Raw genomic sequence first — 19788 nt, forward strand, 5'->3', positions numbered from 1 at the left:
AATTACTAAATATATATATATTTTTTTTTATATATTGAACATTCTAACATAGAACTATTTACATCATATTTTTTCACTTACTCGTATTTGCAATAACTTGTTTCTTCATTAATGTAGTATTATTAGCATGTATGTTTAGATAATAGAAATCACTCGTTCATCTAGCAAAACAACTTACAGATGTTACCAAAATTCTTTTCATATTTAAAATAATTTCACAGTTTTTTTTTCATGTAACAATCCAACTGATTCACTAGAAACAAAAAAAAATAGAATAGAAATTAAGATTAAATTAATAGAATAGAAGATTAAGAACAATTAATAAAAACATTTCATAAAGTTTCTTAAATTATAATAATAACGTAAAAAGAACTGTGGAATAATTAATTAAAATAATTTAAAAAATATTCAAAGAAGAATTTTAATAAAATATATCGATTGTATATTTTCATGAATTTTTTAACAATTTCAAAATATATATTTATTAATTGCAAAGTTATATATATTGCAAATTGAAGATAAAATTATTGATTATTGATTGAAGACAATTTAATGCGAAACTTCAAGAATATTAATTTTTTATAATAAAAGAAAAATTTGTTGCAGGAAAGAAATATTCGGTAAATATAATTTTATTTTTAAGAAAGCCTTACCATCCAGTAACATTTTCCGCAGCATCACAAGCATTTGTTAACTCGTTAAAAGCCCTACCCTCACCACAATTTTGTAATCGTGGTCGGCCATTTACGCAAACATAGTACCGCTGACAATCCAGATTGCTTCGGAAAAATTTGATCTCTCGTGTAGAAAGATCTTCTGGACAAACGAAGCCCAAGAATGCTATATGGAAAATATAAAGTAATCGATAATTTCAAAATTAAATAATATAAATATATACAAATAATGATAATAATATAATAAAAATTAGATTTTAATGTGATTTAGTACAATGATGAATAGTACAAATAGTAGTTCTTTCCTTATTAATTTTAAATTCCAAGATTTATTTTTATAATTTTATATAATTATATAATTTAATTTTTTAATTCAAAACAATTTTTTCAGATTTATGTAGAGATATATTGAGATATATTTAAATTGTGCATGATTATTGAAAAAAATTACCTTCAACATCGCAATCAGTGACTTGATCGGGCCAATCACAACGATAAGATTCTGAATTAAAAGCCAACCCTTCAGGACAATCGAAAATGTATCCCTTTCCATCAGCGCAATTCATAAATTGACCACAATTTTGCTTATCCCCAACTTTGAAATAACCATATTGATGAGGACAATCGGAGGTTGGTTGTGCAGGTTCTAAAAATTATTTTTTATTATTTATTATATTTAAAAATAACTTAAATATAAAAAAAATATCTAAATAATATCAAAATAATACCAAATTTTGAGATTATTTGATAATAATTTTGAAAAAACTAAATAAATTATAAAAGAAGAAATAAAATTAATAAATAGTATATATAAATTAATAAAGATATTATAAAAATGAAGAAAATAATAGAATTTTAAAATCCGTAAATATTACATAGTATTATTTAAAATACAAAATAATTTATCTTTCTTATTTGATGTTTTAAATCATTAAATGTATAAAATAACAAATCAATGTATGTATTTCTGAGAAAAATGATTAAAGATAACATTAATTTTTTTTTAATTTTCAGTTAATTAAATTAAAATTGAAGAAGATATAAAATTAATACTAACGTCGATTAGGTCTTCCCTCACAATTTACGTCTATTGGATATCCGCAAGGATAATTGAATCTTGCTTCAGGACTAAATAAAAGTCCCTCGGGACATAATTTTTCTTCAGGGATACCGTCGATGCATTCTATGTAGGCATCACATTGAGATGAAATTGGAAATCGACCATTTCTTTCTGGACAGGATAATGAGGTTTGCTGTTTGCCATAGAAATTCACATTATCTTCTTGATTTCGTTTTCCGACAAGAAGATGTTGAATCGCATCTAAAAAAAATAATTTTTTTTTTATATGAATTTTCAATTTATAAAATGTATTTATTTATATTAAAATTTTTTTACTTTTAAATTTTTAAAAAATGTGAAATAATATTTTCTTAAATGCTAAAAAAAAAAATATATAATTACGATTAAATGTTATGAAAAGATTATTAAAAATATTGGTTTTTCATTATTTAAGTATAAAATATCTATTTCGATATTATTCAGAATTTCTCAATCAATGTTCTTAAGAAATTATCTAATTTATTCTATCTTGTTCTCATTTACTTCTCATTTTGAATTGATTGTATATTTTGTTACTTAATCATTTCTTAAAAAAAAAAAAAATTATCTATTTTAACATAATTCAATCTTGCATCATTTAGAAATTGATTTTAGAAAGTTGTACAACTCTTTTTTTCAATTAAAAGTATTGTCACAATTAATTAAGAATTTAATTTTAGTTTTATCTTTTTTAAATTTATAAAATTGAATATTTTTTTGAAATTTTTTTTATATGATAAATACTGCACATAAAAATCTTCTTAATTATTACCTCTAATTTCTTATAATTTTCTTTATTTTACATTCTTTATAAATTTTTTTTTCTTACATGTTAATAATTTTTTATTTTTTTCTTATTTGTAAATTTAAGAAGCTCTATTAATTATTAATAGATTTTAATGATTGCAGAACTATTTTTGCAAATTTTTGAATTGGAAACTCCGACTCGTTGCATAATGCAGCACCTTGAAGACGAAACCGGTCTCCAAATCGCGCGTGCTCATGCATTCGCGTCTACTATCGAAAAGCCTCGAATGGAGAAAGTTTAACGATGCGATTTGACCTCCGCACTTCTCTTTTTCTATCTCTATCTTACATGTAAGTTATATATATTCATTTCTTTTGCGAACTCTCTAGATTATCTTTAGCTAAACTCGAAACAGAGTATGCATATATATAAATTTCTTTTCCTTTTAGCGGAAATAAAATTTTTTTGCAGCATCGGATTCATTTATGTAATTTATTTTAATATAAAGAATATATAACTTAATATAAATAATTCTCTATTTATTTGATAAAAAATAAAAAAATAAATTTTGTTTCACTTTATTGTGATTAGATTATGGCCAGACTAGATTAACATTATATATTTTAATTGAAATGAGCTAAAAATATAAAATATAGAATATATAAAAATAAATTATTAAATATTTTTATTAAAATTATATATTTTCCTTACAAATATAAAATCCTAATATTAGAATAAAAATGGAAACTGGATTATACTAAAAAACAATAGAATTTTATATTGCAAATAATATCAATTTTTTAAATTTAAAAATTTTTTTTAAATAAAAAAATAAGTTTAAAAATTGTAAAAAAAATTCTACGATTTCTTTTTCTAAAATTTTAATTATATCAAATGATAATAGTGATGTTAATTCGTATGTAAAATTATAAAATAGATCATTCTGCTAGGAAGAAGGAATGCTAAAAACGCAATACTGATCTTAATAAGAATCTGTGATTTTAATATAATAAGAAAAAAAATTAATGTGAGAGAATAAACAACGCAAAATGACACGATGATGCAATAACGCCAATGAAAAGTTAAATGGTACTGCTTCAATAACAGTGATGAATTTTAAACGTGACTATCTTTTGGCTAATTTTAAACCTTAACAAAATAACTTGTCATAGTTTATGTGAGCATACTGAAATTCCATTTATGTTTCTATGAAACCACTGAATCCAGTAATGAATTTACGGAATATAAATTCTAATGTATATCATTAAAAAATCATTAAAATTTTTGAAATCTTGAAAAAAATGATGAAATGTGTGAATTTATATGATTAATATTGAAAATATTAAAATTAAATATTATTAAATATTAATTAAATATTTTATATAAAATACTGTTGGAAAGCTATTACCTTTTACACATTGAAAAAAATTATAATAAAAAGAAAACTGTAGAATTTAAATTTTGAATAATTTTTATATTTTCATTACATATTATTGTATATATTTCTATATCAAAATAATTATTCCTATTTATAATAATTTTAAATAATTAATAATATTAACTATCTGTTATAATTAGAATTATTATAATTTATTATAATTCTATCTCTTATAATTCATTGCATACCAAAATATATAATGATATTTTTTAAAGTTTTTTTAAACATTTTTAAGATGAAAATTCAATGATTAGATAATGCATATATCAAACATACAATAAATAGATATTGTTTTATCAAATTAACATTTATCGTAATAATAAAATTATTACTCTATTTCTAAATAACCATAAGATTTTTTCTTGCTCATGTACATTTTTTTATATAATTTTGTGTATATATATATATATATATATATATATATATATATATATATATACGTTTAAAAATAAATAAAATAAAAAAATTTTATTTTATTAAAACTTAATAAGAAAAATTTATATTAATATAAAAACTATTGGATCAATTAGTTAAATATAATAAGAAGTATAATAATTGTAAGAATACACAAATCTTGAAAAATAATAATCAAACACATAGAAATTTCACAGAAGATTTATAATTTTCACTTGTACTCACTGGGTGACTTGTATTCGCAGCTCACAAAGTTAAGAATGCCGCAGGCAATCAACATACATATATGAACGATCGTCGTCGGGGTCATCTCGAGCTCTTGCTATCCCGCTCCCGAAATCAAAACTACCTGCCTCTTCTTCTTTGCAAGCTTTTATCATCTTCGCTCAACCACCACGCGTATTCATTCTGAGCATCTCAATTCCACTCGCTATATTCTTTTTAGATTCTTTTCTCTTTCTTATTTTGTTGACTAAAATCTTTAGAAAAATCATATTATGATTTTTCTAAAGATATTAAAATTATATAATATTAATTATATAAATATTAAAAACAATTAGATAGATATTTACAATTAGATATTGATATTTTATATATTTAAATAAATTAATTTTTATGTATTGTATATATTTTAAATTTTAAAATTAAGTTTTAATTATAGTTTATGTAAATTAAAATTCATTTACATCGTAATGAATAATGAATAATACATAAATTAATAATTAATAATACAAATAAAATACAAATAATTCTTCAATAATATAAATAATTGATTATCAACTAACTAGTATCCATTATAACAGAATATTGAACGTTCTTCAATAATTATAAATATTTTATATTTCATTAGTTTATATTATGTAGTTTTTTATTTTATATTGAATAGTTGGTTTTTCACATTAATCAAATTCATATTTTAAGAATTATTATAATTAGAAATATAGAAATATATATATGAATAAGTAAGTAAATACATAAATATCCAATTATATTCTATATTGTTTTATTATTATAGAAGTTATATATATATATATATATATATATATATATATATATATATATATATATATATATATAATATTATATAAATATTATACATATATAAAATTATAAATAATTTTCAATGATAATTTGTTATATTATTATAAAATTATTATTAATAATAATAATGTATTATTAATTACGAATGAATTTTATTGAATCTTTCGAATGAGATTATATTTTTATTTCTATTTAAATTTTCTTTAAAAGTAAATAAATATTATTTAATATATAATTCTTTTATATAATTATAATTTATCAATATCATTATATATATTATTTTCATTAGTATAAGATTTTTATACGTACAAATATGAGGAGCAAGTTCTCCAAAATGGCGACACTAATGTTATATCATCTTATTATTAAAAATAATTATATTAATGACATTATGATATTCAAAATAGAATATGTCAAACTTTATAGATCATTCTTCTTCTAATATCTTTAAGAAAAAGGTTCGTAAGTGAGGAATATACAGAAAGAAATGAATAAAATGTCAAGGCTGTTTGATGGACGCCCGAGGCTTCTCTAACTACGGAACTTGGAACATCATTCAATATTACGCAAGTTTTCAGTCTCTTTTCCAATCATTTTATGTCTTATTTATACTTTCTGCTTCCACAAAAAAATTTTATGATCATTCTTTTTATTTTAGACAAGTTTAATAAAAATAAGTGAAATTCATGATTAGAAATATAATTCCGTTATCTTTCTTAAGAAAACTAATTGTATTCCAATTACGAATATCATTTGGATAATTGAAACAAAATAAACATAATAACAATGGTATAAAGTACACATAAATTAAAAGCAATTATGGAAAAACGGAGATGGAATAAAAATTGAAGAGAAAATAAAAAAAAAATAACATAAGAAGTGATTATTATTGCCATCTCTTTGATGTCAAACACAAATAATTCTAGAAAAATATATTTTTTAAAGCCGGATAAAGTAGAATAAGAATTGACTACTACCTTCATCTCTTAAGTATCGAAAACATTTCTTCAAAGAGAAGATAAGGTAGAGAGAGTCATCAGCACCATCTCTCGAATACCGAAGATATTTTTTTGAAAGCAAGATAAAACAGAGAAAGAATTCATTACTAAGACCATATTTTAATTATCAAAGACATTTCTTCAAAAGAACAAGTAAAGCAAAAATTGACTATTGATGTCATCTTTTGAACAAAAATATTTCTATAAATCATTTTCTTTAGAAGTTACTCAAGAAAAGGAGTTGATCTTAAATTTTTATTGTTTGTAAAAAAAAAATTTTTGTTATTCAGGAGATGGCGTTGATAATTAATTCTCTATTTTTATTTTTTCTTTATATGTTTAATTTGCACTCTGAAGATGGCGCTGGTTTCATTATTTTTATCCTATATTTATCTTTTTTCTAGTAATAACTATCCTTATATATATTTGCTTTATAAATTTATGCATTCAAATAACGATTTCGATATTTGATTTGTTTATTGTTTCCTTTGTTTAATTTATATTTTTATATATATAAAATATATAAAATATTATATACATATTAAATATATATGAAATATAATTTTATATTTTTACATATTATGTTATTTATAAAAACATTTCTGAAATTCTATGAATTAAATATATTTCTTATATTTTTTATATTTTCAATCATTCTTTTTTTTTTTTCTAAAAATGTCTTCAAAAAGTATGTAAATGTAAATATTAAATATTTATATTATATTATATTATATATATTATATATATTATATATATTATATTATATTAAATATTTACGTATATAAGAATATTAATTTCTAGAATTAGAATTATAATGATTAAAAAATTTTCTTTTAAAGTATGTCAGTTAAAAGAAATAAATGATAAATATAAAATACCTAAAATATATTAAATTTCAAAAAATTTTGTAATCTTTTCTCAGTTATATTCTTCTATACTGCATTATAGATTTCAATTAAAAACTTTAAATCTGAAAAATTTAAAAAAATTTTGAAACCTATAATTATTGAGTATTTAGTTGGAAATTTTTCCAATTTTTCAATTTTACAATTTTGTATTAGAAAAACATAATCAAATATATATTAAAATACACAATTAGTTATATGAAAATATAACTAATAATTAGCAAAATTTTTTTAAAAATTTTCTGAATCATTTTTTTGTTGAATTTCTTTCAGTTTTCTTAATTAATTTCTTAACTAATTTTATAAGTAATTTACCATTTGCATATTTTTACAATTATCTTTTATGATATTAAACAATTTTTACGATTTTTTTTTTAATTATTCTAGAACTCATCATTTGGATATTTACGTTTTAGCTATCACAGGGTACATGAAGAGATATATACCGAAAATAAATTTTATTTCATTACTAACATAACATACATAATTACATAATAATTAACGTAACATAAATAAATATGTAATATTTAATTTCTTATTAATTTGCTTATAAATAAAAATTTAATCTTCCAGCGAGGCAATTATTCAGCCTGTTTAAGTGTCTCACAAGTAACAGGAAGATCTGATCCCGATATCATGGAGAGGTGTATCACAGAGAAGGAACGTAATGCCTGTAACTGTTTCTACATCCGACGTGGCGTGTGAAACGAACGAGCCAAAGGGACCGATGCAACAAGAGGCTAGGAGTGCCTTTCTAATGTCACGGAAGGAGTTACCTTTAAGTATCGTCGATGTCGAATCACAGGATTCGTTAGATTGGGGGAGAGGTTCCGATAATGGGAGAATGGTCGAAGATATCTATTGTTCTATTACATCTTATACCCTTCTTATTCATTTTTTCCATATATATTCTCTATATATTGTACGATATTTCTTCAAACATTATTATCATATATGATATATTATCAGTGATATATCATTAATTTTTATTGAGAGGCTTAAATAAAAATAATGATATATTATATATATAAGCTATATAGTATATAAATGATAAAATGATTATTGATAAAACTGAAGTTATATGTATCTTATTATAACAAAAGATAAATAGAATATCAATCGTTGTTTGATTGATTTTTTTTAATAACAATAGAAATAAATTTAATTCTATGAAAATCGTATATTTGTCAATATTTTTATATGAATGCATATTTGTAATATGGCCATAATTTCTCTAAAGACAAGCCCTGTATGTGACCAATGTGAAAGCAATTCTAAAATTATTGTAGCTCGTAAAGGGGACAGTGATTATCCTAGCACCCCTGCTGACCATTCTCTTAAATTATTGGTAACATGTTTATATGAATAATCTGCGCAATCCTTTCTTAACTTTCATTTAAGAAAATTTACAACACTTCTTGAAAGAAGGAAAAGAATTTATGAAAGTAAAATTTATTATATTTTTTTAATAACTTAATTTGAAAATTTGTAAAAGAATTATAAAAATATTAATAATATCGTTAAATTTAAATTATTATTTTTATTAATTATTATACAATTCGTATTTATATAATTGGAATACCATTAGTTTATCTAATTATGGGATATTTAGTGATTGTTGCAGACTTGATGTCTATATCATTCTTTCCAAGAAAAAAGAATTGTATGGATAAGATATGCAAAAGCTCGTCAATATATCATGCATTCACTTGAAGCATCAGAAAGAAACTGAACGCCTTTTGAAAGTTACGAATCCTTGACCTAATATTCTGGATAAAAAGGTATTAATAAAATATATTTCTTAAAATTTAAGAATAATTATATTAGCATCATTTTTTTTAAAATGAATTTATGTCTTCTATAGGGATGAAATTAGAAATTTTACTTTGAATATATACAAAATTGCTATGAATATGAATAATTTTGGAATTGTTTAAATAATTGAATAATGAATGTGGGATATTTTCTAGTAATATTGATTAGAATTAGAATATTAATTAAACGCACAAAAATATATGATGTTCCTCTTTCTTTTTTTCAGTGAAATATAGTGAGAAATGTAATAGCAACTATTCTGACCTTTTACATAATTAATAATTAGACGCTTCATTAAGATTATATTGTATAATTAATAACAGGTTAATATTTTTATTAGTTTTGATGTATCATTCGATATTTTTATTTTATAATTTTGAAATCTTTATTATGTTTACCAAGTTTTAATATTTTTAATTTAATAAAATTCAAAAAATTTTCATAAAAATATTTAAATTGGATTCTAAATATTGTATTTATTTATAAGCAATATTTGTATATTCTCATTTTAATATCATTATTTATATATCTCTAATATTCTTAAAATATGCAATTAGCTATCATGTAAAGAATTAATATTTTTAGATTATCAATTTTTTTAAATTTTCTTAAATTGCAAATTATTTCTCAATATTTTAATATTTCTTTTATTATGTTTTTTTATATATATTCTTTTTTTACTACATTTCATTATCTCTAATTTCATAATTTTCTTTCTACAGATTATCTTCAAATAATTTTATGCAACCAATCCAAGCGCACATCTAACTAAGCAAAGGGGTGAATCCAATCCTGTTCTCTAACCTTCCTTTGCGATGACCTTAGCCAACCGCTCATCATTCCACCAAGCACATATTGCTCGGCTGATTTGCATAAGACCGGAGTAAGTATCGAGCGAACGCGAGGTCGAATCGTATACGAAAGCAACATGTGCTTCGACAGATCGAGCTCTTGCTTTACGGCCATGATCCGGCTAATACATGTACACACCTCCCTCTATACTGCACTGTAAATTTTATGCATCCTACAAAGATCAAATTAGCTTCTCAGGAATATATTCTGCATCTTAGTAGCTTCTTTCTTCGTTTATGCTTCAAGGCTTTTTATCTATCTGAGCGAAAACTGAATTGTTCTTCCAGTTTCATCCTTTTTTAAATAATTTTTTTCAATATTCTTTTATTCTTTAATTATTTTTTTCAATATTTTCAAATTTTCTTAGTTCATTTAATTATATCAACTTTTATTGTAATGTTAAAAAATTGGGGATTAATTTTCATAAAATATACATATATACATATAAAAATATACATATAAAATATAAAATGCTATAAAAAATATATTTAAATTATTAGTAATGATTTTATTATATTAGTAATAATTTTATTATAAGAGAGTAATAATTTTATTATAATATCCTTTTATCTTAATTTAAACTTAATTTAAACATTTAAAAAATAATGAATTAATTTTACAGGAAAATTAATTTTTTCTGCAAATAACTTAATTTTTTATATTTTTAAAATTTTAAAATCTTATTTACAATAAGTTTAATTAAAGAAATAATGAATTTTTTATTCACTAACTATACTAAAAAATAATATTTCTACTTTCTTCTTTATTATTTTGTAATTATAAAGAATATATAAAATATATATCTTAATTATAATATTATAAAAAAAAATTATTTTTGATATTATTTAAAACTAATATTAGAATTGAAAAACAAAAAGTCATCAGTTTACCATAAATAGAAGAAGAGAAAGCAATGAAGGGGTTGAAAGGCAAAAACGCTTAGCGAGTCACGGTTCACAGCTATCGAAATTCGATTTCGTAATGATTCTGTTCAGTATTGTGTTCTTTGACACGAGATCAGCTGATTGCTATTTTAACGCGCAAGAAGCAATCAGATTTCAGCGAGACCTTTTCAAGTCTCAGAACAGACCACACACACATAATTTTGTAGTTATCTTGGCCAATTTGTTCATGAAAAGACGATTTAAATCATAGATGATTTATTATTATTATTCTTTCAAGAAAATTCTTTCTAAAAAGAAAAAATTAAAATTAGGATTGAAAGATTTTTAAAAATTCTACAATAGTATTATAGTAGTATTTTTTAAAAATTCTCATCATAATATCTCATTATAATAAATATTATAAAAACTAAACAATAAATATTTATGATATGAACAATCAACTTTCTTAACTTAAGTTTTAATGAAAAAATAAATTTAATTTTCATATGATTTCTATGAATCAAGAAAGAAAGAAAAATTAAATATGATATTATCTTCTTTATATCTTTTCAAGTTTTTTCATATTCCATAAACTTGTTATAATTCAGTTCTATTATTTTTAGATTATAAAATTAAATTAATTTAGAAATTAATTAGAACATAAATCGTTTTAAGAGTGCTTAACATTAATAGAAATAGCGATTAGGATAGAAATATCCCGCGAGTATATTCTCTTTGGAAAAAAGTGTCAAGTTCGTGCGAAATTAGATAGTTTATTAGATACCTCTCGATAAGGGAATACAATACTCAGTAACGGAATACTACAGCGGACCTCGTATAATAGCAGGATGTTTATGCTTCGCGCGAGTCGTAAATTTAAGGGACATATGTACGATAAAGTTGCCAACTGAGTACTTTAACTGAAAATCATTAAAGCAGTATTTCCCAAATTTCTGTCTTCATCATCTCCACATCAATATCGTAAAACTTTATCACATATATTGATTATTAGTACTTTTAAATGTTGTTTTAAATCTTTAATAAAATTTGAATACTTTTAAAAATTTCTTCTAACCTTAAAACTTCAAAATGTTTTGTAAAAGGACTGTTAAAAGAAATTTATAATAAAATTATGAAATTTAAAAAAAAACCTGATTTAATATATTCAGATTCAATAATAAATTATATATATTTTGATGACAATAAATATTTGATAAGTAAAATATTGTTCTAATAATGCAAGAGATACAATACAATAATTCAAAATAGTGAAATATGTTGAGAAACACTGCATTAGAATAATACGCAATAGTAAGAATGAGGATTATCTGTGGATATTAGATTTTCTCAAACGAGACCTCATTAGACTTCTCGTTCTAATGTTTGAGCTCATTAAACCTGATTTTCAATATGATTACTACTATAAATCATTCTTATTTTCATGCATAGATGGCGCAGGAAATAAATTAAAAACCCGCCTTCCGGTTGAAGTATATATTCAAATTTTTTTCATTAGTTTAAAAGTTCCAATTAATTAATTAAATCAAGATAAAATGAATTTTTTCATTAATGAAACATAATGTGTACGTTTTTATATATTTTTTATTTGAACAACCTTTTTAATTTTTTTTATATAATTTCAAAAATAAGATAGCAGTTATATGATTTTTTTATTTCTATATTTAAAGAAATCTTGACACATGCTTCTTTATATGCGATATTAGCATTCATTATCCACTTTTTTGTCATCTGCGATTACATGGTTCAATAATGAATGACGAGGATGCTGTAATAGTGACGAATAATAAATTACTAGTTCTCGTAATTTCATTTCATAGTACTAACTTGGATATCTTCTGCTAAAGCTCTCGAAGATGCATTATAACACATTTGTATAATTTGCTAGCTGAAAAATCAAAAAGAAAAATTCTCTTTCTTTTTGAAAGGTATTTTAATATAATAATTTTTAAATATTTAACTGCTTGTTTTGTTGCTATATAATATTTTCAATCTTTTTATTTTGTATAGTAGAACATTTGCAAACATATTTATTGTTACCGTAGTCAGATTAAAGATTCTTCAATAGATATCAGAAAAGATAAAAAAGACAAAAAAAGACAAAAAAGATTACAATTATTTAATATTTTCCATTTAAATCATTAACTTACGCAATCGCAATTTGTACTACTTTTAGTGGAACGTGACTATATCATATATTAATACTACTGAGAAGCTAATCACACAAAATAAGATTAATAAGATTATTTGATATGATATTACTTTCATTAAATGATTTATTTCTTAACTTAAGATTATTATTATATCAAAGTATTATTATTTTTCATGCATTTTATAATTTAATTACACACACATATATATTAATTATCAATTATAATAAAAATATATCTTATAATAAAAGTATAACCTTTAAATTAAACTAAATATTATTTTTCCATGTTATACAATTGATTATGTATATTTTCAAATTAATATTGCCAAGAAGTAATTTTTTTTTAGCCTCAATGTTGCTTCATTTCCATTACCATACAATCCAATAACAACTCCTTTTGATTTACGCTGGAAATCCTCTTGCAAAAGAGTGTTTGACTATTTATGCGAATTGTGATTCTTAATTAACATTGTTATAGATATGGAAGACATGTGGAAGATTGTACCAACTGCCGACGCGTTTAATAACCTGTCTCATAATTCCAGAATCTCGTCATTCGTTCGATTAATTCCATTGATCTGATCGAATCTGATCAGATAATAATATCGAACATGATGTATGTCTTCGAATTCCGTGACTTTTAACGCTATTTTTCATTTGCCAAAGAAATATTCTCTTTGTAACGACATAAAAATAAGGCCCACGCAAAAGGAAATTATGATTGATTTATAGTTGGAATTATAATTTAAGGGCGTTCAAGATTCAGCATAAAAATGCATAATTATAGAGGCGGTGATGGATCATTTGTAACGTGATTATGACCTGACTGTTATTTGTTTCAGTTCATGTAGTATTCTTAGATGAAATAACATATTGGTGTCATTTATTGGTAGTGTTTGGCATTCTGATATTTTTTTAGATTCTTATCATTGAATTGTAAAACTGAAATTTATTGGAAAGCTTTTTGAGAATATAATTAATTTTATAGGATTTTCTGCATTACGTTAATTTTATAATTTCTTGCAAAATTATTTAATATTAATGAAATTAATGAAGTTTGAGTAAAACTAATTATCCAAGAATTTGGCATGATTAGAAATTTTAATAGATATTACCTTTAATTTTTTTAAACTTGTCATATCATTGATTAGATTAAATTTTTTCTATAGTTAGAATTTTATTACTCATAATTAGACTGTAGATATTTATGCAAAATAAAATTTTGTTGAATATGATTAAAAAATACATAAAGCTTACATAAAATTTGCATTATTCTTCAAATATCATAATGTGCATTATATTTTGAATATTTTATATTGCTTTGTATATCATATGCATTCTATAGATTTCTCCGTGTATTTATATTTTGCATAAATGCATCAGCAGTCTATTTATATAATCCATTAATTTCTATTATATTTCAAGTACTTCTATATCTTAAGTCTCACTAAAATAATTTCCTATAGAATAAGATCCTAGCTTTTAAATTCTTCTTGAAACATACTTTGCAATAGATTAACCAACTTACTGATAGAATTGGTATGATTCTTTGATATATTAATAGCAGATATCTCATTCGAAATTCGCCGGATGTCTTGTCGGCGTTCTTTGTTTCAGCCCTTTTTCATCCGTTTACAAAGCGATGGGAACAATTTGATATTTTTCATTCGACTTTCATACATAGTATATCCGTTACGGTATACCGGTTATAATCTCATTGTTGGCCTGTAAATTATGCCATTTCATTTTCAGTCTTTTTGCTCTCGCTCTAACAGCGATTCAATGATAGATCCTGTTAACGATATGTCTAGTATAAAAACGATGATGATTACGAAAACTTTACTCCTACTGAAAGAAAAAAAATCGATAATTCTTCGGCTAATCATGGATTCCAATATGTCATGGATTCTATGATTCTCCTCTTCTCAGTAATTTCTGCAAATATTGGTAAATCTCGGCCAAATCAAGTTTATTGATGATCAATAGTATCATTGATTTTATATTCTTGATTATATTAAACTAATATTGATTATTATTGAGTAATGCTACTATATTGATTGTAATATTGATTTACTATTATTAAATACGTAATTGTATTGATGTAGATTTAATATTAATATTAATTAATATTATAATTTTATGTCATGATTTTATAATTTTTTTATCATTTTTAGTATTTATAATTTAAAATGATTCTAATTTATGAAACAATATGTAATATCCTTATATTTTATTTTATTTATTATTACTATTAAAAATTACTATTAAAAATTTATTGATGATATCAGAAAGACTTAAATAAAAACTGGTTTTTTTCTTTTCTATAATATTTTTAAAGAAATAGTTTTTTTACAATGATTCTAATTCATTCAGATTGGCATTCTGCAACTTTAAACAAGTGTTCTTCAGTTAATATATCCAAGTTGGTAATCTCTCTTTGTTGTGCAAGCATAAATGATCCTCTTCTCTTATAACAGATGTTAGAAGATCCTATAATGTAGAAGTATTTCATAATAACTTTCTCCTTTTTATGATTATTAAAACTGGGTCAAGGGTTCTTCCATCAACCCCTATAATTTAAACATCAACTTACTTAAGGATAAATGTTATATTTATTATTATATATAAAAAATGAACAATTATGTAATATCCTAATAGTAAGCGAAAAGTTATTTTAAGTTATTATGGCAATATTGATTTAATGCTTCAATGATTTTGTATAGCGTAATTTTTAAGATATAAGTGTAAATGCTAAAAGATTATTTTGTGTATAAAAGATCTCAATCTTCCAATTATGCAATATGATTGCAGTAATCCTCGAAACGAGTTTAATGACACAGAACTCATTCTATTTAAAAGTTATGTAATTATAAATAGAGATGGTACAAAGAAGCATTATTAAACCAACTTTCCATGGCTTTGTGCCATACTGCTGCTCTTAATGATGTTAAGACATTTAACTCATTTCACTTAAAATGAACCTGCCCTTTGATCTTCTTGAAAACATAAATCATTTTATGGTGTTTGATGTCATCTAGCTTTTGTGCTATAATGCAACGTTTTATAGTGATTAATTGAAATAATCTGTTTGATATAAGCTTGTAATTTTATTTATATATTATTGTTATATTCTATTTTATAAGTATAAATATGCTTATTTTATTTTGCTATTTGATATATATATTTATTTATTAGTAAAAAATTTCCTTTTATTGTCTTTCATAATATTGACATATTTTAAATAATATTATTAAGTAAAATTTAATGTGCAAACTTAAAGTGCATACTTAATAAATGTCAAACTGTTTCTTATTGAAGCCTATATAAAACTTATTATAATTCCAGATGCTGAAGATGAAACCACATTCCTCGTGCCACTTAATAGCAATGAAAGAATGTCTAATCGTTCTATTCGGTAGACGTCTTTGATCGTCTCGACTACTATTTTGCGAGGCTTGGAATTGTATGATAATCGTACTGTTCAAAATAGTGCTACTCATCGCCATATTCATTCTTTTCATCGATGAAATCAATTTCAATTGATGAACAATCGTAGCACATTATTGCTATTTTATTCTGTTCATAAAGACATAAGGTATAATGTTTCTAATAGCCATGTTTTACTAATTACTATACTAATATATACTATAACTAATTATTTTAGTCTTACAGCATGAAATATTTATGATTTGAGTCTTGGAGAAGTTGAGTTCAAACAAGATTATTTTTCATTTTTTTAAATACTTGTAAATAACATTTAAAGGTTAATTATAATATAATATTATAGCTTTAAGTATTATTGTTAGATCATAATAATATAAATTCTAATTAAAATTATAAAATATATTAGAATGACGAATATTTTTAGTTTTAAAGTTAAATAAATCAAAAAACAAAGTTTCCATAAAAGTATAATACTACTACAATTGTTACAAAACAACTTAATGATGTAAATTGTTTGAAAGAATATTGCAAAATTGAAATATTCCTGAAATTTTCCTTATAACACAATATTAATCCTCAAAGCTAAAATTTCTCTTTTTTTTTTTAATTCAATTTCAGAATTTCTTCTCTGATGGATGCTAAAGGGTTAATAGTTGATGATTGTTCAACGAAGAAAATGTTCTTTCACGCGAGGTCAGAGAAGAAAAGGGGGCAGTAAAGATCAAGGTTCGTTGAATTAGATTCCATCTGATTTCGAAGTGCGTGACATTAACACCTCGCTTCTGGATCGAGCGCAATGCTCTCCTCAATGGATGCCAGCATTCTTCTTCTCTTTTTCTCTTCTTCTCCCCATCGGTCGTCCTCGGCCGTCCTCTGCCCTGTTGTCCTTCCCTCTCCTTTGCAGCACATTGTGTTCGAGACATTCGTGACATTTCATCCTCCCCGATCTTAAAGTCTATGCTCCAAGATCGTTCTTCGCAGGTTACGTGATCCGTAATCCACTCTGCCTTGATACTAGCGATCGATCAGACTATTTTCTCAGTTAGGATTCCTGCAAAAATTTGTAAATAGGTTACACGATATTTTGAAAAAATATTTTTAAAAAATGCAGAAAAAATTTAAAGTGTTATAAGAGATCTTTGCAAAAGTTTGTAATTAGTGTTTTACTAATTTTGAAATTAGAAAGAGATGGAAGAAAATGGAGAGAAAAATCTAAAGTATTACTCTAGTCTTTTTTTTTTCTTTCTTTTTTTTTTTAATAAGAAATTATTTTTAATTAGAAATAAGTTAGAAATGAATAGAATTAATTTAATTAAATTTATCTGTTAGATATCTATTAATAATAGTAAATAGATTTCATTCATCTTTTTTTTAAGGATGGAAAAAATATATATATTCTATTTGTGATATAATTTGATTGTAGAGCAAACAGATCCAATGTAAATGGATGATACATGTAGACTATAACTACTTCAATGAAGAATATACTTCATTCTTCTCTCGTTTGTCGAGACTTAAGTAATATTTGAAATGAGAGACTGAGTAATAAGTGAAATTATTGTTTAATATATGATGTTTAATTTAGATACACGTATGTATACAAAAGTAACAAATAATATAAATATATTCTTTTACAAAATAAGATAAGTATTGAAAATCTTATATAATGACAATTTTTTTATTGTTACAAAGCATGTAATATTTAGGATATTGTTATTGGATTATTGACTGTAGAATTTATTTTTATGTGATATATTATGTGAAATATTGAGTAAATTTTAGAAATCAATTTAAAATTAAATTAATTTAAATTAAATTCTATCCAAATTTTTGTCATCTATTATTTAATAATTTTAATTAAGCGTTGATATTTATATCCCTGTTTACATAATATTTACAATTGTCAATTTACAACTTTAGAAATATATTCGGAAGAAATCTTGCATCTTAATTTCAAAATTTATCGTTTACGGTAGATAATTTCTCTTCAGTGATCATCATCGATTGTTCCCTACAGCGAAATTCGATATTTAATAAATCCGATCGTATTCAAGCTTGGAAATGTTGAACACGCTCGTATTTAGTTTCACCTCTGTTTCGCATAAATTGTCTCGTGTCCACGCGCGGTACGCGCGATAAATCCACAAGTGCCGGCTGACACGCGTCTTTCCCTCTGTCGTAAAGCAATTAAAGTGACGAGGATGATGCAGAGACATGTGATACGTCTGCGAGCGATGGTTTTACAAACTTGAAAATGTCGGTGAGTTTATTTGAGTAAGCCACTACATATGTGGATGGAGAAAAATAAAATTTGATTTAGAAAATACTTTATGCAAAAGTAATAAAAAATATGTAATAAATAATAAAATTAATAGGAATTTATAAATGTTAAAATTTGTATTGTAATTGATAGAAGTAATAAAATAGTTATAAAAATCCAATTTGTGATGTAACTAATATTTAAATAAAATATATAATCATATTTGAAAATTTGAAAAAAATTTGAAGATTCTTTCTTTTTTAAATTATGTAGAAAAATGAAAAATTTGAAAACTTCAGTATATTATTTGTTGAATTTTTTTTTTTAATAATAAATAAAATACTATAAATATTCTACAATTTTAAAAATGTTCATAAATAATTGAACAAACGAATGATTTTATATAAGTAAGAATCAATTGATATTACAGAAAAAGTAATGGGCAATAAAAAGAAGAGAAAAAGAAAAAAAGATAAGAAAGAGAAAACCATTGCATAATACGTTAAATCGAATTTCATTCTCATTGTTCTTAATTCCAGGAGCCCCATTAAATTCGAAGCAGATGCATATAAAAGAAATATGTCCATTTCATAAATTACATGATAATATAAACCGAAATTACTGATCCAACCTTATGTAATCGTGATTTTGATGGGCCAAAATGTAAGTCTGAAAGAAGATAAATTCCAAAGAGGAATTCTTGAATTCTTTTGCTATAATCAACCTTCTTTTATGAACATTCAAATATTGATGGATTTTTGAATGGATATTAAACTGATAAAACGAATATAAAAAATAGGTAAATATTTGTATTTATTTTTCTATAGAATGTTAAAGAAAAATCTTAAGTTTTAAAATTAATACTTGGAGAAATAATATTTATTTCTTCTCATTTTTTTTTAAATTTATAATTTTTATTATATTATAGTTTTTATATTATTTAAGTTTAAAAATTTTTTTTATTTTTTTATCTTATAAATATATAATAATTTATATCAATAATTTGTATCGAAAAAAATCATTCTTGAAATAAAATATATATTTGA

The 19788-nt window shown here is 23.0% G+C and overlaps 1 protein-coding gene and 1 long non-coding RNA gene across 2 annotated transcripts; one reads left to right on the forward strand and one right to left on the reverse strand.

Moving 5' to 3' along the window:
- Nucleotides 1–14: 14 nt before the first annotated feature.
- Nucleotides 15–4740, reverse strand: LOC413679 (cuticular protein analogous to peritrophins 3-E). Its single transcript, XM_397120.7, has 5 exons — nucleotides 4599–4740; nucleotides 1732–1995; nucleotides 1126–1320; nucleotides 654–840; nucleotides 15–253 (listed from the first exon to the last, which is right to left on the reverse strand). Exons 1-5 carry the CDS (start codon nucleotides 4681–4683, stop codon nucleotides 205–207), a joined length of 780 nt encoding a protein of 259 aa, XP_397120.4. The 5' UTR covers nucleotides 4684–4740; the 3' UTR covers nucleotides 15–204.
- Nucleotides 4741–8851: 4111 nt separating this feature from the next.
- On the forward strand, nucleotides 8852–19541 carry LOC102656572. Its single transcript, XR_003305248.1, has 5 exons — nucleotides 8852–9098; nucleotides 9855–10015; nucleotides 16384–16633; nucleotides 17101–17208; nucleotides 19282–19541. It is a non-coding gene; the product is annotated as an uncharacterized LOC102656572 (long non-coding RNA).
- The last annotated feature ends 247 nt before the right edge of the window (nucleotides 19542–19788 follow it).

Source organism: Apis mellifera, linkage group LG8, assembly GCF_003254395.2.
Source record: "Apis mellifera strain DH4 linkage group LG8, Amel_HAv3.1, whole genome shotgun sequence".
Classification (NCBI taxonomy): domain Eukaryota; kingdom Metazoa; phylum Arthropoda; class Insecta; order Hymenoptera; family Apidae; genus Apis; species Apis mellifera.

Excerpts from the sequence above, each read along its gene's own strand:
- LOC413679 (XM_397120.7), bottom strand. The coding sequence starts at position 4,683 with ATGACCCCGACGACGATCGTTCATATATGTATGTTGATTGCCTGCGGC. Across the intron at positions 1,996-4,598 it reads CTGCGAATACAAGTCACCCA|ATGCGATTCAACATCTTCTT; the intron begins GTGAGTACAAGT and ends TATTTTTTTTAG. Across the intron at positions 1,321-1,731 it reads TGAGGGAAGACCTAATCGAC|AACCTGCACAACCAACCTCC; the intron begins GTTAGTATTAAT and ends AATAATTTTTAG.